This window comes from Malaclemys terrapin, chromosome 1, assembly GCF_027887155.1.
Source record: "Malaclemys terrapin pileata isolate rMalTer1 chromosome 1, rMalTer1.hap1, whole genome shotgun sequence".
NCBI lineage: Eukaryota > Metazoa > Chordata > Testudines > Emydidae > Malaclemys > Malaclemys terrapin.
The window spans coordinates 273,619,985-273,638,491 of NC_071505.1; the positions used below are offsets into that span (position 1 = coordinate 273,619,985).

At 43.1% G+C, this 18,507-nt stretch overlaps 1 protein-coding gene across 2 annotated transcripts in view; it reads left to right on the top strand.

Moving 5' to 3' along the window:
- The window catches only part of COL4A2 (collagen type IV alpha 2 chain), a 227,997-nt gene extending 212,867 nt beyond the window's left edge, over positions 1-15,130 (top strand). For both annotated transcript variants that reach the window (XM_054013192.1, XM_054013183.1), the window contains exons 42-48: positions 2,473-2,634; positions 2,766-2,864; positions 3,616-3,762; positions 4,504-4,620; positions 6,424-6,615; positions 6,959-7,245; positions 13,631-15,130. In XM_054013192.1, coding sequence (XP_053869167.1) covers positions 2,473-2,634; positions 2,766-2,864; positions 3,616-3,762; positions 4,504-4,620; positions 6,424-6,615; positions 6,959-7,245; positions 13,631-13,885 — 1,259 coding nt within the window. In that variant the 3' untranslated portion in view covers positions 13,886-15,130. The remainder of the gene's footprint in view (positions 1-2,472; positions 2,635-2,765; positions 2,865-3,615; positions 3,763-4,503; positions 4,621-6,423; positions 6,616-6,958; positions 7,246-13,630) is intronic.
- Positions 15,131-18,507: the final 3,377 nt, after the last annotated feature.

Genomic DNA, 18,507 nt, shown 5'->3' on the forward strand with positions numbered 1-18,507 from the left:
CTCCATAAGCATTCAAGATCATTTTCTTGTGAGTTATCAGTCAATCGGAAACAGATAATGCCATTTTTATATAGAATGGCACTCCCCCTTCCCTTTTGCCCACTTGTTTCTTACTGCCTAGGTTATAACCATTGATTTTTAACATTCCAGTTGTGCTAATCATCTCACCAGATTTCAGTAATACCAACTAGATTGAAATACTTTCCTAAATGAGCAATTTCAATTTCTCTTGGTTGTTACCCAGACTCCTAGCATTAGGTTACAGGCAATTAAAGAATTTCTTCTCTTCATATTCTTTGGTTCCTTCATTCATTTTGTTCTCAACATCTCAATTTTGTGCTGAGTGCTCAGATCTTCCTTCTTTTTACCGTCTCCCTGTGATATTGGTTTAACTGCTTCCTGACTACTCAATGGGATTTTGACTCCCAAGTGCTTAAGTCACTTTTGAAAATCAGATTTAGTCTCCCAAGTCTGCTAGGCATTGTAGTGCTGAGCACAACACCAAATACCTTTTAAAAATCTGGGCCCTATTTGCATTCTGACTTCAGCAGAAGCTCTGCACCTCTGAAAATCAGGTTAACTTGGGGCCCACAGGCTTGAAAATTTTAGCTGATTTGTCTATGGTCTACTCAAGACAAAGCTTTAGGGTGGGATTTTCAAATTCTCTTGCCACTGGCCTAGCCTTTCTTCCACTGAAATCCAGGAGTTTTATCATTGCTGGGTGCTTTTGAAAATCCCATCCTTAAGCTTTAAAAGTAATTATTTTCATAAGAACATAAGAATGGCCATACTGGGTCAGACCAAAGGTCCATCCAGCCCAGTATCCTGTTTACCGACAGTGGCCAATGCCAGGTGCTCCAGAGGAAGTGAACCTAACAGGTAATGATCAAGTGATCTCTCTCCTGCCATCCTTCTCCCCCCTCTGACAAACAGAGACTAGGGACACCATTCCTTACCCATCCTGGTTAATAGCCATTAATGGACTTAAACTCCATGAATTTATCTAGTTCTCTTTTTTCTCTCCACTGTTTGAACATAGGGATATATTTTCCCTTCCTCCTTCCAGGATGGGAAGTTGCAAGCTCTTATAAAAGACACTTTTTATTATAAAATAAATAAAAGCCATGCTGTAAAAGAAGCAGTCTGTATTCAGATAGTCTTGATTTTGAACCTGAACTGTTCTCAGAGTTCTGTAATAATTTTGAAATCAAGCCTAGTGGTCCTTTCTTTTAAAGCTCTTAAACATTGATGGGCTTCACCGGCTGCTGGAAAGATGTTAGAAGAATCCCAAAGCATTACTTTAAAAGAATTCAACAAATAGGAAAATTCAGTAGCTACCATCCCGTCAGCCTAAATTAATTCTTTCCACCTCATCCCCTTGCATAGTCAGTTGCATCTGAGAAACCCACTTCTTTCAAAGCAAAAAGCTCCCTTCTGCAAAAGTCATACTCCACTAGACAAGTAGTAGTTTCATAGGAAGAACTATGGTGGTACTCTATTTATGACAGCTATAGCAAACCCTCCGCAGACTCCTTGTCACATAGTGAAGACACATTACAAACTGCCTTTGTCAAGTTCTGCATCAGCATTTCCTCCTCCATTAATACTTTTCCTGAATCCAAGTTTTAGGGCTTTTCTAGACCTGTGCACCTGGGCTGTTAAGTAGTAAAAGCCAGGAAAAGCAAATACTGTGAAGGGGCCCTTATTGCTTCCCTTCCCATGAACCCTGCTTAAGAAACTTTGACTTGAAGGCCTAAGGTAACTAATTCCTTCCATACTATAGGATGTCTCAAGGTAACAGGACTGCGGAATAAGCAAGGACCGTGTCCCTCGCCTCTGTTTGCCAGAAGCTAGGAATGGGTGATGGGGATGGATCGCTTGATGATTACCTGTTCTGTTAATTCCCTCTGAGGCACCTGACATTGGCCATTGTCAGAAGATGGGATACTGGGCTAGGTGGACCTTTAGTCTGACCCCAGGGCCGGCTTTAGACCGAATCCCCCCGAATCAGGCCCCACACCTAAGAGGGCCCCGCGCCCTAAAGAAGAGCACCTAACTTTTTAAATTTTACTCACCTGGCAACGGTCCAGGTCTTCGGCGGCACTTTGGCGGCGGGTCCTTCACTCACTCCGAGTCTTTGGCAGCATTTCAGCAGCAGGTCCTTCAGTACCGCGGAAGACCTGGAGCGAGTGAAGGACCCACCGCCGAAGTGCCGCCAAAGACCCGGACCACCGCCGGGTATTCGAATCGGGCACCGCACTTCCTAAAGCCGGCCCTGTCTGACCCAGTATGGCCGTTCTTATGTCTCTTGGGTCCCATAGGCATTACCCCTCTCCCATCCCAGGCTCAGTGATTGAAACCTGGCAAAGGACCCATGCTCCACCATGAGGTGACATTGCTAATTTCCCCCCATGTCCATGCTGTTGATCCTCCCTTTCAACGTAGATTCCAATTTAAAATGTGCTCTCACAGGCTATCCAGGACCACGGGGCAGACCTGGAATTTCAGCTCCAGCAGGAAGCAAAGGAGAAGATGGTCAAATAGGTGTGCTTGGAGAAGATGGTCAAAAAGGAACTGGAGGTGACCCTGGACCACAAGGGAGACCTGGAATTTCAGGGTACCCAGGAGCAAAAGGTACAGCTGGGGGGAAAAATGAACCCTTTTTTAAAAAATGGTTATTTGTTGCTACAATAGATGTTAGAAGTGACCATTTATGTTATCTGTGCAGAGATACAATAATTCAAATGTGTCATTTTGCATTAAAGGGCATAAAGGCGCGCAAGGTCTCATGGGTACTCTTGGCTTAGTGGGAGCTTTTGGTGACACAGGGCCCACTGGACCCAAGGGGGACAGAGGACCTACTGGTGAGTAAGAGCCTTCAGGTGCTATATTTTCCATCATTCAACAAATAAATTTACCTGCTCAGCAGCTACCACATCTGCCTTCAAACCCTATGGCTGCATTCCTGAATGAACTTCGGGCCAGTCATGAAGTTTGGCTCACATCTAAAATTGATTTTAATGTGTATATAAATGAAAAGGGCCAACTCCAAACTCTAGGTGCTTTTCAAAAACCTCTAAAATGCCAACCACACAAACTATAACAACTCCAGCACTCACCCTCACCCAGCCCACCAGAATAGACGAACAGAAAAGATATTTGGAAATGTAAAAAACCCTACGCGTCACTAATACCAACCCTCTCTCTTTTCTAAAAGCCTACAAATAGCCCACTGTAGACAGTGCTATATCTCATTCTAGTTTTTTAGGGCACTGCACAACTTTGCATATCATAAGCTACACTCTACCCACTCTTCTGCCTTCTTGCTCCCTTTGTCTCCTTCCACTCATGTATTTTTGCCTGTTTTTACACAACCCCTGAGGCCTGGAAGGATTTCTCTCCTTCCAGGATGCCAAGTGACCTCCTACTCTCCAAACCTTGGAAATTGCAGACCCAGATCTGCAGCTGAACTTTATGGCTCAGGGTACATCTCTAATATTAATAATCAACTAAAATGTTCAACCTTAGTACCTCATTGAGTGACAGACAGAGCACACCAAGGGAAGGGAGTTGTTTTGTCTATAAATGAGTTCACTTTTTCTTTTTATAATGCAGGTTTTCAAGGACCTCCAGGTTCTCCTGGGCCACCTGCAGTCCCCCCTAAGCTGGTCACTCACCAGGGTACAGCAGGCCCACGTGGAAATATGGGTCCCCAAGGAATACCTGGTGAGATGGGGCCCCACGGTCCACCAGGTGATCCAGGTAGGAATTTTGCATTCACACTTGAAGTGCAGTGCTGTTCAGAATAGGGCTTCTGTAAAAGTAGTGTTGAGGTCATCCCTACCTATTATTTCTCACTAATTCTAAATGTAATTGAAGTCACAAGGGAAAGAATGGATTTTCTCACTGCCACCCCTGCAAAATCAATCCTGAGCAATCAAAATGAAGCTGTGCAGCATGCACATCTTAACCAACTGCAACTTAACTGCAGGCCTCTATGACACTCGTGAACCCCACACTGGTCCCGATTGTCATCTTAGATCAATCCAAACTGACTTATTAGCTGAGGTATACAAATGTCATTGAGGGCAAAATCTGACCTTGCAGTTGAACTTCAAATAACAGTTCTGTTGGTGAGATACATTGAGCTGAATTCCGTTCTTCTCCTATAGTTTATATGGGATCTGCAGTGGTAACAGGCATGAAAAATAATAGAATTATGGGGCCCAATCTTGCAGTCCTTTCTCAGGCACAATTCCCCATTAAAAAGTCAGTGAGGAACTTTGTCTGGGCAAGCATCATAGGATCTTGCTTTTAGTTTAGGTGACAAACTTTGCAAGTCTAACTGAACACAAATACTCATAATAACCAGATCTGTTGAGTATGTAGGTGCTAGTTTACATGGTAACTTTTCAGAACGGAACTTCACTTTGAGTATCTTATTTTCTGTACTTAAAAAAAAAATCAAATCTGTCTGATCACATTGAACTTGATGGTTTTAAGGTTTTAGAGGCCCACCAGGTAAACCAGGGTTTCAAGGAAGAGGTGGCATGTCAGCTCTTCCAGGTTTTAGAGGAGATCAAGGACCATCAGGTTTTCCAGGTCTAGCAGGCTTTGAGGGTAAGTGATGTTGCATTATTATTTTTTTCTTTTCTTTTCCCCACTTCACTCTATAAATCTTCTGTTATTAGCACATTATCATTGTACAATTGTCAACCCTTCTGAAGCAACTCTCCTGACTTCCACTTACATCAAATACCAACGCTCTTACTAGGTTTTGCTGTTAATAGTTTTCATGGAAATAGCTTTAAACTGTCTTTAAAACAAAGTGTTGTAACTAGATCTCAGTGCACATGTTTTCCAGACTAACACTGCTGCTACTCTGAAACATGTTTTCCATGAACATTCACTCAGATTTTTAAATTAATTTGTTTTAATGCTTGTGCCCCTTCTGTTCTGGCCTTCAGTAGTCATGCCAGCAATAAGGTTTTACAAACAGGAATGTTCATGAAAATAGAATTTCAAATTCCTAGGTGAGGTAAATAGATGAGCAGTTGTGGTACAAGTGCTTAGGTGCGCATCCAATTAGGAACCAGAAACTTTACCATCTGAATTAGTTGAACAAACACAAATCAATCCAGCCCAAATAAGAATGTCAAATATTGACTATTTGCAAAGAATTGTTCACAACCAATCACTTTATAGGGTTAAAAAGTCATCCAAAAAAACTGGCAGGTAATTTTAGATGAAGAATAAATTTTAAAAGAAAATCACTGCTTGCCCATATTACATGAGCAGAAAGAGGCTAAAGTCATCAGATAATTATTTGTGAATTATTTGCTCAGCTCTAGTATTAAATCACATTCTCCACTTAAAATCTAGGGAGCCCAAATCAACACTCAGGGACTTCAGCAGAATTGGATCAATCCTAGAAATATAGCTGATTGATTACATTAGCTTTCCATATAGAGAAGATAAATATCATGCAATAAAATTAAATGGTGAACAAGTCCCATCCAGTATGTAGATTAGCTGACTATTTCTTATAACCTTATTATCCTCCCCGTCCTTACAAATTTGATTGTTTAATTTGCTCCCATATCTTTCCAGATATTGAAGTTAGATCACCTGATGTATAATTCCCTAGGTCCTCCTTGTTCCCCTTTTTAAAGATAGGTACTGTGTTTTCCCTTCTCCATCTCTTGGGACCTCTCCCATCCTCCTGCAGGTCTCAAAGATAATAGCTAAGGGTGCCTAGATTGCTTTAGGTCATCATTAACCTTTTTATTTTCAATCAAAATAGGCACTGAGGCTCCTTAGCTTTCTTCATGTCATCAGCTATTAGCTCTCCTTCCCTGCTAAGTAGAAGACCTACACTTTCCTTTGTCTTTTTCTTGATCTTAATGTATTTAAGGAATCTTTTCTCATTCCCTTTATAACTCTTGCCAATGTTACACATTTTGTGCCTTAGACTGTCTGATTTTGTCCCTACCTACTTGGGCTGTTCTTTTGTGCTCTTCCTTATCAATTTGACCACGTTTCCACGTTTTGTAGGATTCCTTTTTGATTTTCAGGTCATTAAAGAGCTCCTGAGGGAGCCATATTGACCCCTTACTATTCTTCCTCTCTTTCATCTGCATTGGAGTAGTTTGCAGTTGCACCTTTAATGTTGTCTCCTTGAGGAACTGCCAGCTTTCCTGAATTCCTTCTTAGATTTTCTTTCCACAGGACCTTTCCTACCAGCTCTGCTTTTTTGAAGTCCACTGTCCTTATTCTGCTGCCCTCACTCCTTCCTTTCCAATTGTCACCCAAATTGCCTTCTATCTTCAGATTCATTACCAATTCCACCCTGTTAGTCAGAATCAAGTCTGAAATGGCTGTCCCCCAGTTACTCTGTATTGTCTCTTTCTATTTTTCCCCAAGGTGAACCAGGCCGTCCAGGTAACCCTGGGATACCAGGTATGCCAGGTCGCAGTGTTAACATTGGGTACCTTCTGGTGAAGCATAGCCAGTCTGAGCAAGAGCCAATGTGCCCAGTTGGTATGAACAAACTCTGGAGTGGCTACAGTCTACTGTATTTTGAAGGACAGGAAAAAGCACATAACCAGGACCTTGGTACGTACATGGCTATATAATATCTCAACATTTGACACTCTCAATCTGATTTTCCCCACTCAAAACTAGAGGCACATAAAATTATAGGCCATTTCTGAAAATTTGGGCTTCAGTGCATATTAGGCGAGGATGCCTAGAAAATGACAGCAGATTAGAACTAAATTTCTTTCTTTCATCTCCCTCTGGAGGTAGTTTCTCCAGATGGCTATTGAAATTTGAGTGGAACTGTAATATAAATATAAATGTTACTGAATTATGCAGGTATGCACAATAAGCTAAAAATAAATTCTTACTTGAATGTGCACATGCTAAAGATTTGTGATGGTTTATTTTTTTTTTACAGGGCTGGCTGGATCCTGTTTGGCTCGTTTTAGTACCATGCCTTTCCTCTACTGTAACCCCGGGGACGTCTGTTATTATGCAAACCGAAATGATAAATCCTACTGGCTCTCAACGACAGCATCTCTTCCAATGATGCCTGTGGCAGAAGAAGAAATTAGACCATATATCAGTCGTTGTTCCGTCTGTGAAGCCCCAGCTGTTGCAATTGCTGTCCATAGTCAAGATGTTTCTATTCCACACTGTCCTGAAGGGTGGCGCAGTTTATGGATTGGATATTCCTTCCTCATGGTATTTGTCCTTTTCAACATTTGCTGACAGTATTGCACAAAGTTACATTAAGCTGGGGTCCAACCTACTGGCCAAGTTGTTCAGGTTTAGGTACAGGTTTGCTAAAAATCCAAACGCACTGAATCTTCCCATAGAAGCAGGGAGGAGAAATGTGTGAGGAAAACTGCTCTCTCACTCATCATGGAGACCAATTAAAGTTACATGAAGGGCTCGGGCAACAGTTTCTCTCCAACCAGATTAATACATGGAGTTTGGAATGACTATGCTCCAGGTGACAAATTGTACCTGACAGCAGAAGATACGATCCACTTTATGTGGTAGAGAAAATGGGCCCTCCAAACAAAAAAAAGACACTTGAGCTAAGAATAAAAATGTCAGCTAGAGTTTATGCACTGAGGTTGGGAGGGTGGCCCACTAAGCCATTGTCAGCGAGAGAGAGAGAGAGAGAGGATGAGGAGTAGGTAATAGGTCTTTCAGGAACAATGGTAAGTAATTGATCTGATAAAATCACGGACCTGCACAAAAAGGGAAAATTAGACTGTCAGTCAAAAATACTAATAAGTAGAGTGAAGATTTTTATTTTCAACAAACAAAAGCTATATTTAAGCAACTTGACATTTCATGGTGTTTTTGGTTTGTTCCAGCTTTCAAATTGAAAATTATTCATCCTTAAGACCAATGTTCTCTCTAATTTTTTCCAATCCATGTGCAGAATGAATTTTGTTATGTGCACCAATATCGAGGTAATGTGCAGATATGTGCCACCAGTAGAAACAAAATACCTAGATATAATTTTTTTTAAAAGTTACCATAGGGATAATTACTCCAGGCAGGACAGGTTAGGCATTTTAGAATTCACTACTCAAAGAATTAAATTTAATCATAAAAGAGAAATAAAATTATGAAATGCATAGACGAGTCAAAAAACTAAAATAACAGCACTTTGAAAAAATAAAATTACAGAGAATATATGTGAATTGCAGGAAGTACCAAGTAACAACACCACCAGAAGTATGGGTTGGGAGGTGTGTGTAAGTGAGAAACTACATGTGTGTGTGTGTGTGTGTGTGTGTGTGTGTGTGCTTGCTGCTGGGGAAGTCTGAAAGACTGTGTGCTGTCTCTTTAAAGCACTCACCAGAAGGCTCAGACCACAGCAGCTGCCAGCAGCTCTCCTGCTTCTGAGCCCTGTCCTCCCTCCCCTACTCTGTAGAGATGGTGTACATGGGCAAGGGGGAGGGGGACACCCTGACATCAGCGCCCCTCCTGCTCTACACAGCAAGCCAGAGGGTTCCTGGAGCAGCTGTCCAGGGGCTCCAAGCCAGAGGGCAGGAGCGGAGCAGCTGCTGAGCGGTGGGGGGAGGGGCACCTGAACACACGCCTCCATGCACAGCTCTGCTAATCAAGTGCGTGGCCCTTGATTCACTCCTGGGCGGCCACACAGCTTAGAGGGAACACAGCTTAAGACCATACACCCCTTGTGGTAATAGAAGCCATATAACTAGGGTATGGCTCTGATACTCGTCGCTTGCCCTTTTTTGCAGTTACTACAGCATGTGCACACTTGGCCCAATCCTGCATTCCTTTGTCACCCGAAATGAGCACGGACATAAACGGGAGGTGGGGCTGTGCAAGGAATGTAGCATTCACCCTAGAATGAGTAATGTCCCACCAGGTGTGTACAATAAGTTAGAGCAGGGGTCGGCAACCTCTGGCACACGGCTCGCCAGGGTAAGCACCCTGGTGGGCCGGGCCAGTTTGTTTACCTGCCTTGTCTGCAGGTTCACCCGATCACAGCTCTCCAGGCCAATGGGGGTGGCGGGAAGCAGCAGCCAGCACATCCCTTGGCCCGTGCCGCTTCCCGCAGCCCCCATTGGCCTGGAGCGGCAAACCGCGGCCAGTGGGAGCCACGATCAGCCGAACCTGCAGACGCAGCAGGTAAACAAACTGGCCCGATGCTTACCCTGGCGAGCCATGTGCCAGAGGTTGCCGACCCCTGAGTTAGAGAGAGGTATGTCTGACCAAGGCTTAGGGAACTCGGCTAAGCATGGTGACTGGTACTGTATGAGAACCTGGGTAGACAGGAATACATACGTTCTAATCTCAACTCCCACTACTGATTTTGTTTCTGGCCTTCTGAAAGTTATTTAAAGTAGAACTGGTCAGAAAATGGATTTTCTTCCCAGAGGAAACATCACCAAAACAAAAAATGCTCTCACTTTCATTGACATTTTCCACAGCAAATGTTGACTATTAAACAATCACCAACCGAAAAAAAATTTCCAACTACAAAAATTAAAATTAAAAATTTGAAGAAACCACTTTAGTGGCACTAATAAATGATCTCCTCCAGTCAACAGATAGAGGACAGACACCCATTCTCATCCTGCTTGACCTCTCTGCATTCAATACCGTTGATAAGGAGATTCTGTTCTCTCACCTGAGAGATGTGGCAGGAGTCTAGGATAATGCATTAAAATAGTCTGTCCTTCCTGGAAGACCACTCCCAATGAGTAGTGATAAGAAACTCCCCTCCCTCACTAGACCCCTCACTTGTGGAGTTCCACAAGGATCAATGATCTCTCTGATCCTTTTCAACATCTACAGTCAACCACTAAGTGAACTGGTTAGATGACACAGACTCAAGTACCAGCAATATGCAGATGAGACACAGCTCTACCTATTCTTCACCACATAAGACCACACTATTACCACCAAGATGGCCCAGTGCTTGGATGAAGAATAGCTGGCGGCAGCTGAACTTGAGCAAGACAGAGGTGATGCTGGTGGGCAGAGGAAAATATACCGAAGAGCTTGCAGCCGTGGTGTAGTCTCCAGGGGTTGAAGAAGCACAACCATAATTAGTTTAGTCTGTTGTCTAGGAGTACTGTTGGATCTCTTGCTGACACAGAGTTCTCATCTAGCAGCCTCAGAGAGTAACACTATCTACCATCTCCACTTGTGTCCCAGCCTGACAAATGAAAACCTGGCCTCAGTTATTCATGCCTGTCATCGCTCAGCTGGACTCCAGCAATGCAATATACCTGGGCATGAAACAGTCAACACATAGGAAACTCTGCAGTGCATCTCCTCAGGCACACAGGGTACCGGGAACATGTCATAACTGCCCTCTGCTCTGTACACTGGCTTCAGGTAGACTACCAAATCAAGTTCAAGTCAGCGATCATAGACTTTAAGGTCAGAGGGGACCATTATGATCGTCTAGTCTGACCTCCTGCACAATGCAGACCACAGACTCTCACCCACCCACTCCTGTAGCAAACCTCTAACTTATGTTTGAGCTATTGAAGTCCTCAAATCGTGGTTTAAAGACTTCAAGGTGCAGAGAATCTTCCAGCAACTGACGTAGGAAAGAATTCTCTGTCGTAACTCAGATCCCACCCCATCTAATATCCCATCACAGGCCATTGGGCATATTTGCTGCTAATAGTCAAAGATCAATTAATTTGCAAAATTAAACTATCCCATCATACCATCCCCTCCATAAACTTATCAAGCTTAGTCTTGAAGCCAGATATGTCTTTTGCGCCCACTGCTCACCTTGGAAGGCTGTTCCAGAACTTCACTCCTCTGATGGTTAGAAACCTTCATCTAATTTCAAGTCTAAACTTCCTGATGGCCAGTTTATATCCATTTGTTCTTGGGTCCACATTGGTACCGAGCTTAAATAATTCCTCTCCCTCCCTGGTATTTATCCCTCTGATATATTTATAGAGCGCAATCATATCTCCCCTCTGCCTTCTTTTGGTTAGGCTAAACAAGCCTCTTTGAGTCTCCTTTCATAAGGCAGGTTTTCCATAAGACAGGTTTTCCATTCCTCGGATCATCCTAGTAGCCTGTGCCTGCTGGGAGTGGGGGGAGGGGCTGCCAGCTTCAGCAGTGTTACTGAGCATGCTCAGTACAAGCCAAGCAGCAAATTTGGGGAAGTTGGGACATGACCCCGCATGTCCTTTCCATGTGTCACCTCTGGTTCAAGGTCTCACTCTATCTTCGAAGCACTCCATGGCCTGGGCCCAGGATATCTAAAAGACCGTCTAGAGCTCAGGATGAAGACCCTGGTGTACAACTTTGCTCCTCTGACCCGATGGAAATCCAACCAAGAGTAAAGCTCATCTGGGTGGCAGATGGAACTTTCTCCAGGGTCTGATCCCAGACTGCAAGGCATTTCCCCAGTAACTAAGAACGATCACAAACCTCACCAGTTTCTGCTCCATGTTCAACGCACATTTCTTTGACCTTGTTTTCTCTAATACACACATAACAACAGACATCTTTTTATATATATATATATATATATATAAAAGACACTACCAAAACAAGACACCTAGCTAGGGAGAGGGTGAATGAACAAATAGCCTGTGACAGGAGTTAGTCACATTGCTGAATCCATTTACTGGAAGGTGCTTGGATACTATGGTGAACAGAATACCTCATAGGAGTGTTTGTTTGTAAACGCCTTGTCTAAATACTAAGCATTGGTAAGGAGAGAGCTGAAACCTTGGCAACAAGAGGTAGATTTCCCAGTACAAAGTCCTTTGTTACCAAGGGAAGTGCCAAAAACTGCAAGTGCTCACAGGAGGAAACCGTCCATTTTTTTGATGTGCGCACACCACAGCATTAGCAATGGCTCGTGGAGTAACTGGTTAGAATACAGTGTGGGGTTCTGAACACCGAAGAATAAGATTTGTAATACACGATATTCCTGATAATCTCAAGAAAAGCATCTTCAGTTCAATAGTGTTTCACTACAACTTCCTTGGTTTCAGTAAAATGGTAGATCCCTCTTTTTGGGTGTTAGTGTTAGGGGCCAGTCCTGCAAAGAGATCACAATGGGTCAATGGGACTTCATGCAGCGCAACAGGGCATGATCCTGGTCAGATCCTGTTGCAGGGTCAGAGTCCTGGTGAGTAGAAATTAGATTTCTTTTGAGCGCATTAGCAGTTGTTAGATCATTAAGATAGCTGAAAATACTCTGTTGGGTGATTCTGTTCAGGATAACCCTGAATTTTAAGTTCACATGACCGTGTCACGGACTGCACCTGTGATTGAAAAGATTTGAAGGCTACTTAACAAAATGTAAATGTCAGGCCATCATTTGTCTGGAGACAAATGAGTTAAGCCTGGGAGCCAAGAGCTTTGTTACACTAAGACACTTTTTGGTTTGCTGCCCACCCCTTTTCCCCCCTCTCCCCCATATAAAAGGAGAAAAGGGGCAAGTTCATCCCTGGTGACACTGCACAGTTTTTAAGAGTTGCACTAGACCTGAAACTGAACAGTATTTAACACCTCAGAGATTAAAGCTTTTGTGCTGTTGCCCAGACTCATAGGTACCCTATGGCAATCTGAGACAATGGTGAAAGGAGAGGAATTAGTACCATACCTATTTAGCACTGTGGTAAAAGATCAGTTTCTGTTTTTGTTACTGATCTGTGAACAGCTTTGCAAGCTGAATAACAGCTGGCCTGTGCAGTGAAAGGCAAGAAGTGAGGGTTTATTCTTACTATGTTTTCATATGAATTAAAAAACAAACCTCTTTATTGGTTTCTCATTTTTACATTAAAAATTGAAGGGTTTTGAGAGATGGGGGGAAAGTGATATGAGAATAAATGTTAGATGTTTTTGCAAAAGTAGAGAGAAATCTGTTGGGATTTTCACTGTTACATGCTAGTTTCAGTAGCATACCACTAAAAGTACAGGCTGTAGTTCTTAAAGGGGTACAGTAATGATTATGTGTCAGTTTTGCTTATAGCTGTCATTTAAAGAGTGTGAATTATACAATAAACATGTCTTAATGTACTGTTACTAATCAGGACTGAATTTGATAGAAATGTTCATTTATTCAACTGATAGGGAAAACCCCTCTGATTAAAAAGAGCTACTTCTGCCTTAGTATAGCTTATGGGTGTGTGATATATCGGATATTAATTGTATGTAGGAGGCAAATTCTCATTACCCCCACCCTGCTGCAAACTCAGAGATGAGGAAAATTTCAACTCAATCTTCAGTGCCATGAAAATAGGAAATCTTAAATGGCTGGAGTAAAGAAGAGGTAGATCGGTTTAAAATGGAAAATGTAGCTAAACCAGATAGTTCAAGGATCTAATCCTACAAACTTTACTGTGTGAGTAATCAACAATAGTACTCCCATAAGTTTTAAACATGGGGGTGAGGTTTGCAAGATTGGCCTTATGTATGCCTCAGTAGGAATGTCCTACAGAGTGAACTCTTACAAGTAACAGGTTTAGAAGTCATTTTACCCTTGGTCTCCTCCCTCCCCTACCTGTTGATTTATGACAGTATTGATCTAGGGCAGTAATTTGTGTAGCCCTGTCCTGTATCTGAACACTGCCTTCTTTGTGTCTCATAGCACACTGGAGCTGGTGATGAAGGCGGAGGACAGTCACTGGTTTCTCCTGGGAGCTGTCTGGAAGACTTCAGAGCTACTCCTTTCATTGAATGCAATGGCGCCCGAGGAACCTGCCACTACTATGCAAACAAGTATAGCTTCTGGCTTACCACTATTAACGAGCAATTCCAGAGCTTGCCCTCAGCAGATACACTCAAGGCAGGTCTCATCCGAACTCATATCAGCAGATGTCAAGTCTGCATGAAAAATTTGTAAAATATATAATATATCCCTAGTAGTAAAAGGAAAATGTTTCTACAGTGTTCTAGACCTATCACATTGGTGCTTATTTAACTTATTACCTCAAAAGCTGAATGAAAAGTTTGATAAGTGTCTGTAAAAGCACAGAGGCTTATACCAAATGCTGGCTGCTTCTCCTACCATACAGCATATTTTGCTAGTCTAACACCATGTTATTTGCTAATTGAGTCAAATACTCAACCTTGAAAACCACAAAACCATCCACTTACTAATCGAACAATTCTCTTGGGCAGATCTGTTCTCTAACATTCAATTAAATGTACTTCTTGTCTTAGTTTATTGTTAACAGGTGGAGTTCATATTAATTAAGTGGTGACATACAACAATAAAACAAGTGCTAGCACAGCAGTGGGCTAACCTCTGGGAAGTACTCACAGATCTGAGCCCCAAGCCCAGCCTTTGAACTTACCTTTTACTGTAATAAGAGTTTATACCTGGGCACTTAACAATGGAAAGATAGGTTGTTTTAAACTCCCCATGCCGTTGCCATGCTTTTTGTCCTACCACTTTCACCACCAGAGAGTTTATAAACATTCTGAATTAGCTCAGGTAGCCACATTTAGTGTTACTCTCCTCTTCTTGCAATGAGAACAGTTCATTACCAATGGCAGCATATTACTTCACAACATTTATCACATTTTTCCAGCTATACCCACATCGTAGGATAACTACAGTGGGTCTTTGCTCCTTTCTGTTGTGTGGCACAGAATAAATGCCTACTAGACACATGGGACCACAAGAGGGAAAGAGCATCATACTTTCTTCCTTTAACAACCATACCATGTACTTAATAACATTGTGTGGTTAGGGCTCCATATGAATTTGGTTATACGGTTTTGGAGCAGGCACTATACAACATTATCCCCTGAAAAACCCATGCTGTGTGCACAGATTTCCCAGTTGAAGAAGTTAATATTACTCAATACAGCCTTATCTTCAGATCCAAACCCTTCAAGCTGCCTACTTCACCTGTGAAGAAGTGCACAACTGGAGGGCAGGGGACGATGGTAGCATAACTAGTCAGCTGTACCGCTAGGAAGGGCATGTAGAGGGGCTAGAAGTCACTCAGAGGGAGTTTCTTGTGTAGTTTATCTTCAAAGGCCCTGGAAATTGGGTGCAAGATTTGCTGAGGAGCCACAGAGTCTATTATAACAACAACAACAACGAGTCTGGTGGCACCTTAAAGACTAACCGATTTATTTGGGCATAAGCTTTCGTGAGTAAAAACCTCACTTCTTCGGATGCATCCGAAGAAGTGAGGTTTTTACTCACGAAAGCTTATGCCCAAATAAATCGGTTAGTCTTTAAGGTGCCACCAGACTCTTTGTTGTTTTTGTAGATACAGACTAAGACGGCTACCCCCTGATACTAGAGTCTATTATGCTTGCCCCCTGCCTCACCCACAGAGATTAACTGCTTTTTCTGTAGAAAGAAAACATTAGGCCCAGAGGTAAGCTGTCCCTCATGACCCTGGGAGAGAAGAATGAACCACATGATGATAAACCCCTTGCTTATTTTCTTGTGAGTCTCTTATGCAGCATGGTAATAAGCACGACACTTATGTTTCCAGCAAGATTTTTTGTGGGGAGGGGAGCTACATTTATTTGCAAGGGTGAAAAGTACTATGTACGCTTACTGCGCTGGCTTTAAAATAATCAGTAGTTATCTCCTCCACATCAGTTTTAACTTCTCCTTATGCAGTTCACCTTTCCCCTGCTTCAGTGATTGTTGGGTTTTGTAATTACGTCCCTCATTGCTGTAATTATCTTAAATAAAGTTTGTTTTTTCTACACCTCTATTGGTTGATTGTTTCAATTCTCTAACATATGCCAGGCTCTCCTATTACATTTGCACAGATTACTTCAATAGATGTTAGTTTGGGGGCTTGAATTTGTTGATTTGTTTGTTTTTTTAAATGAGCATTGGAGACAATGTAAATTGGATGTCAGCAGAAGTATCAAAAGGTGGCCAAATAAGCTTCCTCAATCTAAATTCAAACCACTTAACCAAGCAGGGATCTGCTCAGTCTGTCAGCTGGGGCCACGCAATTTCAGAAAGAGGATGCTAACTAAGATGCTATTCCATCCATTGTTACAAGGAGAGAGAATTTAACCAGTTCCTCAGTTGCCTACCATTATCATTAGCTTAGGCAAGGCAGCTCTGAGGCCTGGTCTACACTAAAAAATTGGTCGCCCCAGCCATGTGAAAAATCCAATCCCTGAACAACATAGCTAAGGTGACAGCTCTAGGGCAATAAAAGTTCTTCCATAGCAGCATTTCACATGTAGACAAGTTCTCAGTGGAATCTTGGGATGGAAATTAACCATAGAATCTATAATGGTCTGTAAAATTACAGAGCAGAGGAGCCTCGCCTTGATGAGAAGAGTAGACATATAGGTATATTTAAAGAATTCTCAGCTAGCATGTTTTCTGCAATGATGTATTTTCTTATTTTAGATATCCCACAATTAGTAAGTTTATCCTCAACATCCCGGTGAGGTAAGAGCATTATCCCCATCTGACAGGCAAGGGCCGAGGACAAAGATTAAGTAACTTGCCCAAGTCATGGCAGAGCCCAGTATCCACCCTCTGTCCATTTTGGTGACTCAGCTACAAGAGCCAATCTGCCCAACAGACAAAGCCACCTAATATTTGTTTCAGCTAAATTAAACCATTAGAATGGTAAACACAGTGTAGGCAATATCACCCAAAGCTGTCTCAGGCCTGACAATTACCATAAGTTACATATTGCAGTACCATAGAATATCAGGGTTGGAACGAACCTCAGGAAGTCATCTAGTCCATTCCCCTGCTCAAAGCAGGGCCAATCCCCAACTAAATCATCCCAGCCAGGGCTTTATAAAGCCTGACCTTAAAAACTTCTAAGGAAGGAGATTCCACCACCTCCCTAGGTAACCCATTCCAGTGCTTCACCACCCTCCTAGTGAAAAAGTTTTTCCCTAATATCCAACCTAAACCTCCCCCACTGCAACTTGAGACCATTACTCCTTGTTCTGTCATCTTGTACTACTGTGAACAGTCTAGATCCATCCTCTTTGGAACCCCCTTTCAGGTAGTTGAAGGCAGCTATCAAATCCCCCCTCATTCTTCTCTTCTGCAGACTAAACAATCCCAGTTTCCTCAGCCTCTCCTCATAAGTCATGTGCTCCAGTCCCCTAATCATTTTTGTTGCCCTCCACTGGACTCTTTCCAATTTTTCTACATCCTTTTCGTAGTGTGGGGCCCAAAACTGGACACAGTACTCCAGATGAGGTCTCACCAATGTCGAATAGAGGGGAATGATCACATCCCTTGATCTGCTGGCAATGCCCCTACTTATACAGCCCAAAATGCCATTAGCCTTTTTGGCAACAAGGGCACACTGTTGACTCATATCCAGCTTCTCGTCCACTGTAATCCCTAGATCCTTTTCTGCAGTACTGCTGCTAGCCATTCGGTCCCTAGTCTGTAGCAGTGCATGGGATTCTTCCGTCCTAAGTGCAGGACTCTGCACTTGTTCTTGTTGAACCTCATCAGATTTCTTTGGGCCCAATCCTCTAATTGGTCTAGGTCCCTCTGTATGCTATCCCTACCCTCCAGCATATCTACCACTCCTCCCGGTTTAGTGTCATCTGCAAACTTGCTGAGGGTGCAGTCCTCGCCATCCTCCAGATCATTAATGAAGATATTGAACAAAACTGGCCCCAGGACCAACCCTTGGGGCACTCTGCTAGGCAGCGCAGCAAAGCGGTGGGGGAGGGTTGGGTAGAGGGCAGGGGAGTTTGGGGTGGTGGTCAGTGGGCAGGGGTGTGGATAGAGTCAGGGCGGTCAGTGGGCGGGGAACGGGGGGTTGAATGGGTACAGGGATCCCAGGGGGCAGTCAGGAAGGAGGGGTTGAATGGGGCAGGAGTCCCGGGGGGGGCTGTCAGGGGGCAAGTGTGGGGGGAGGGAATAGGGTGATGAAGCACTGGACTGCGTTACCTAGGGAGGTGGTGGAATCTCCTTCCTTGGAGGTTTTTAAGGCCCAGCTTGACAAAGCCCTGGCTGGGATGATTTAGTTGGGAATTGGTCCTGCTTTGAGCAGGGGGTTGGACTAGATGACCTCCTGAGGTCCCTTCCAACCCTGATATACTATGATTCTATGAGTTATATGTTTCTGACTGGAAGTGGAGAAGGTTGAACTGCATCTCCTCAGTCATGCAAAGGGCTTGAGGAAGGCAAGATACAGTTGAAATGAAGCTTGGGGCCATCTGCATTGTAAAACTGAGCTTATTTTGAATAGTGCGGATCCCTCAACACAGCAGTTAAGTATAGACAGGAACTTAAAGCCTCAACACTCAAGAACATTGAAGTCTTTACCACAACAATTAACTTAAAAATACTCTGAACTTTGCTTTAAAGTCTAATTCTACTCTAAACCAGAGAGGGTTTAAAAAAACCACATTAGGTTTTCAGGTTCGTGCCTCAGCGACTTCAGATCAAATGGGCTCAAGTTAACAAGTGGCGCTCTGCTCCCTCCCCCACAAAACAACTAGCCCTGCAAGTCAGCCTTGTCTTTGCTTCTCATCTCTCACCAT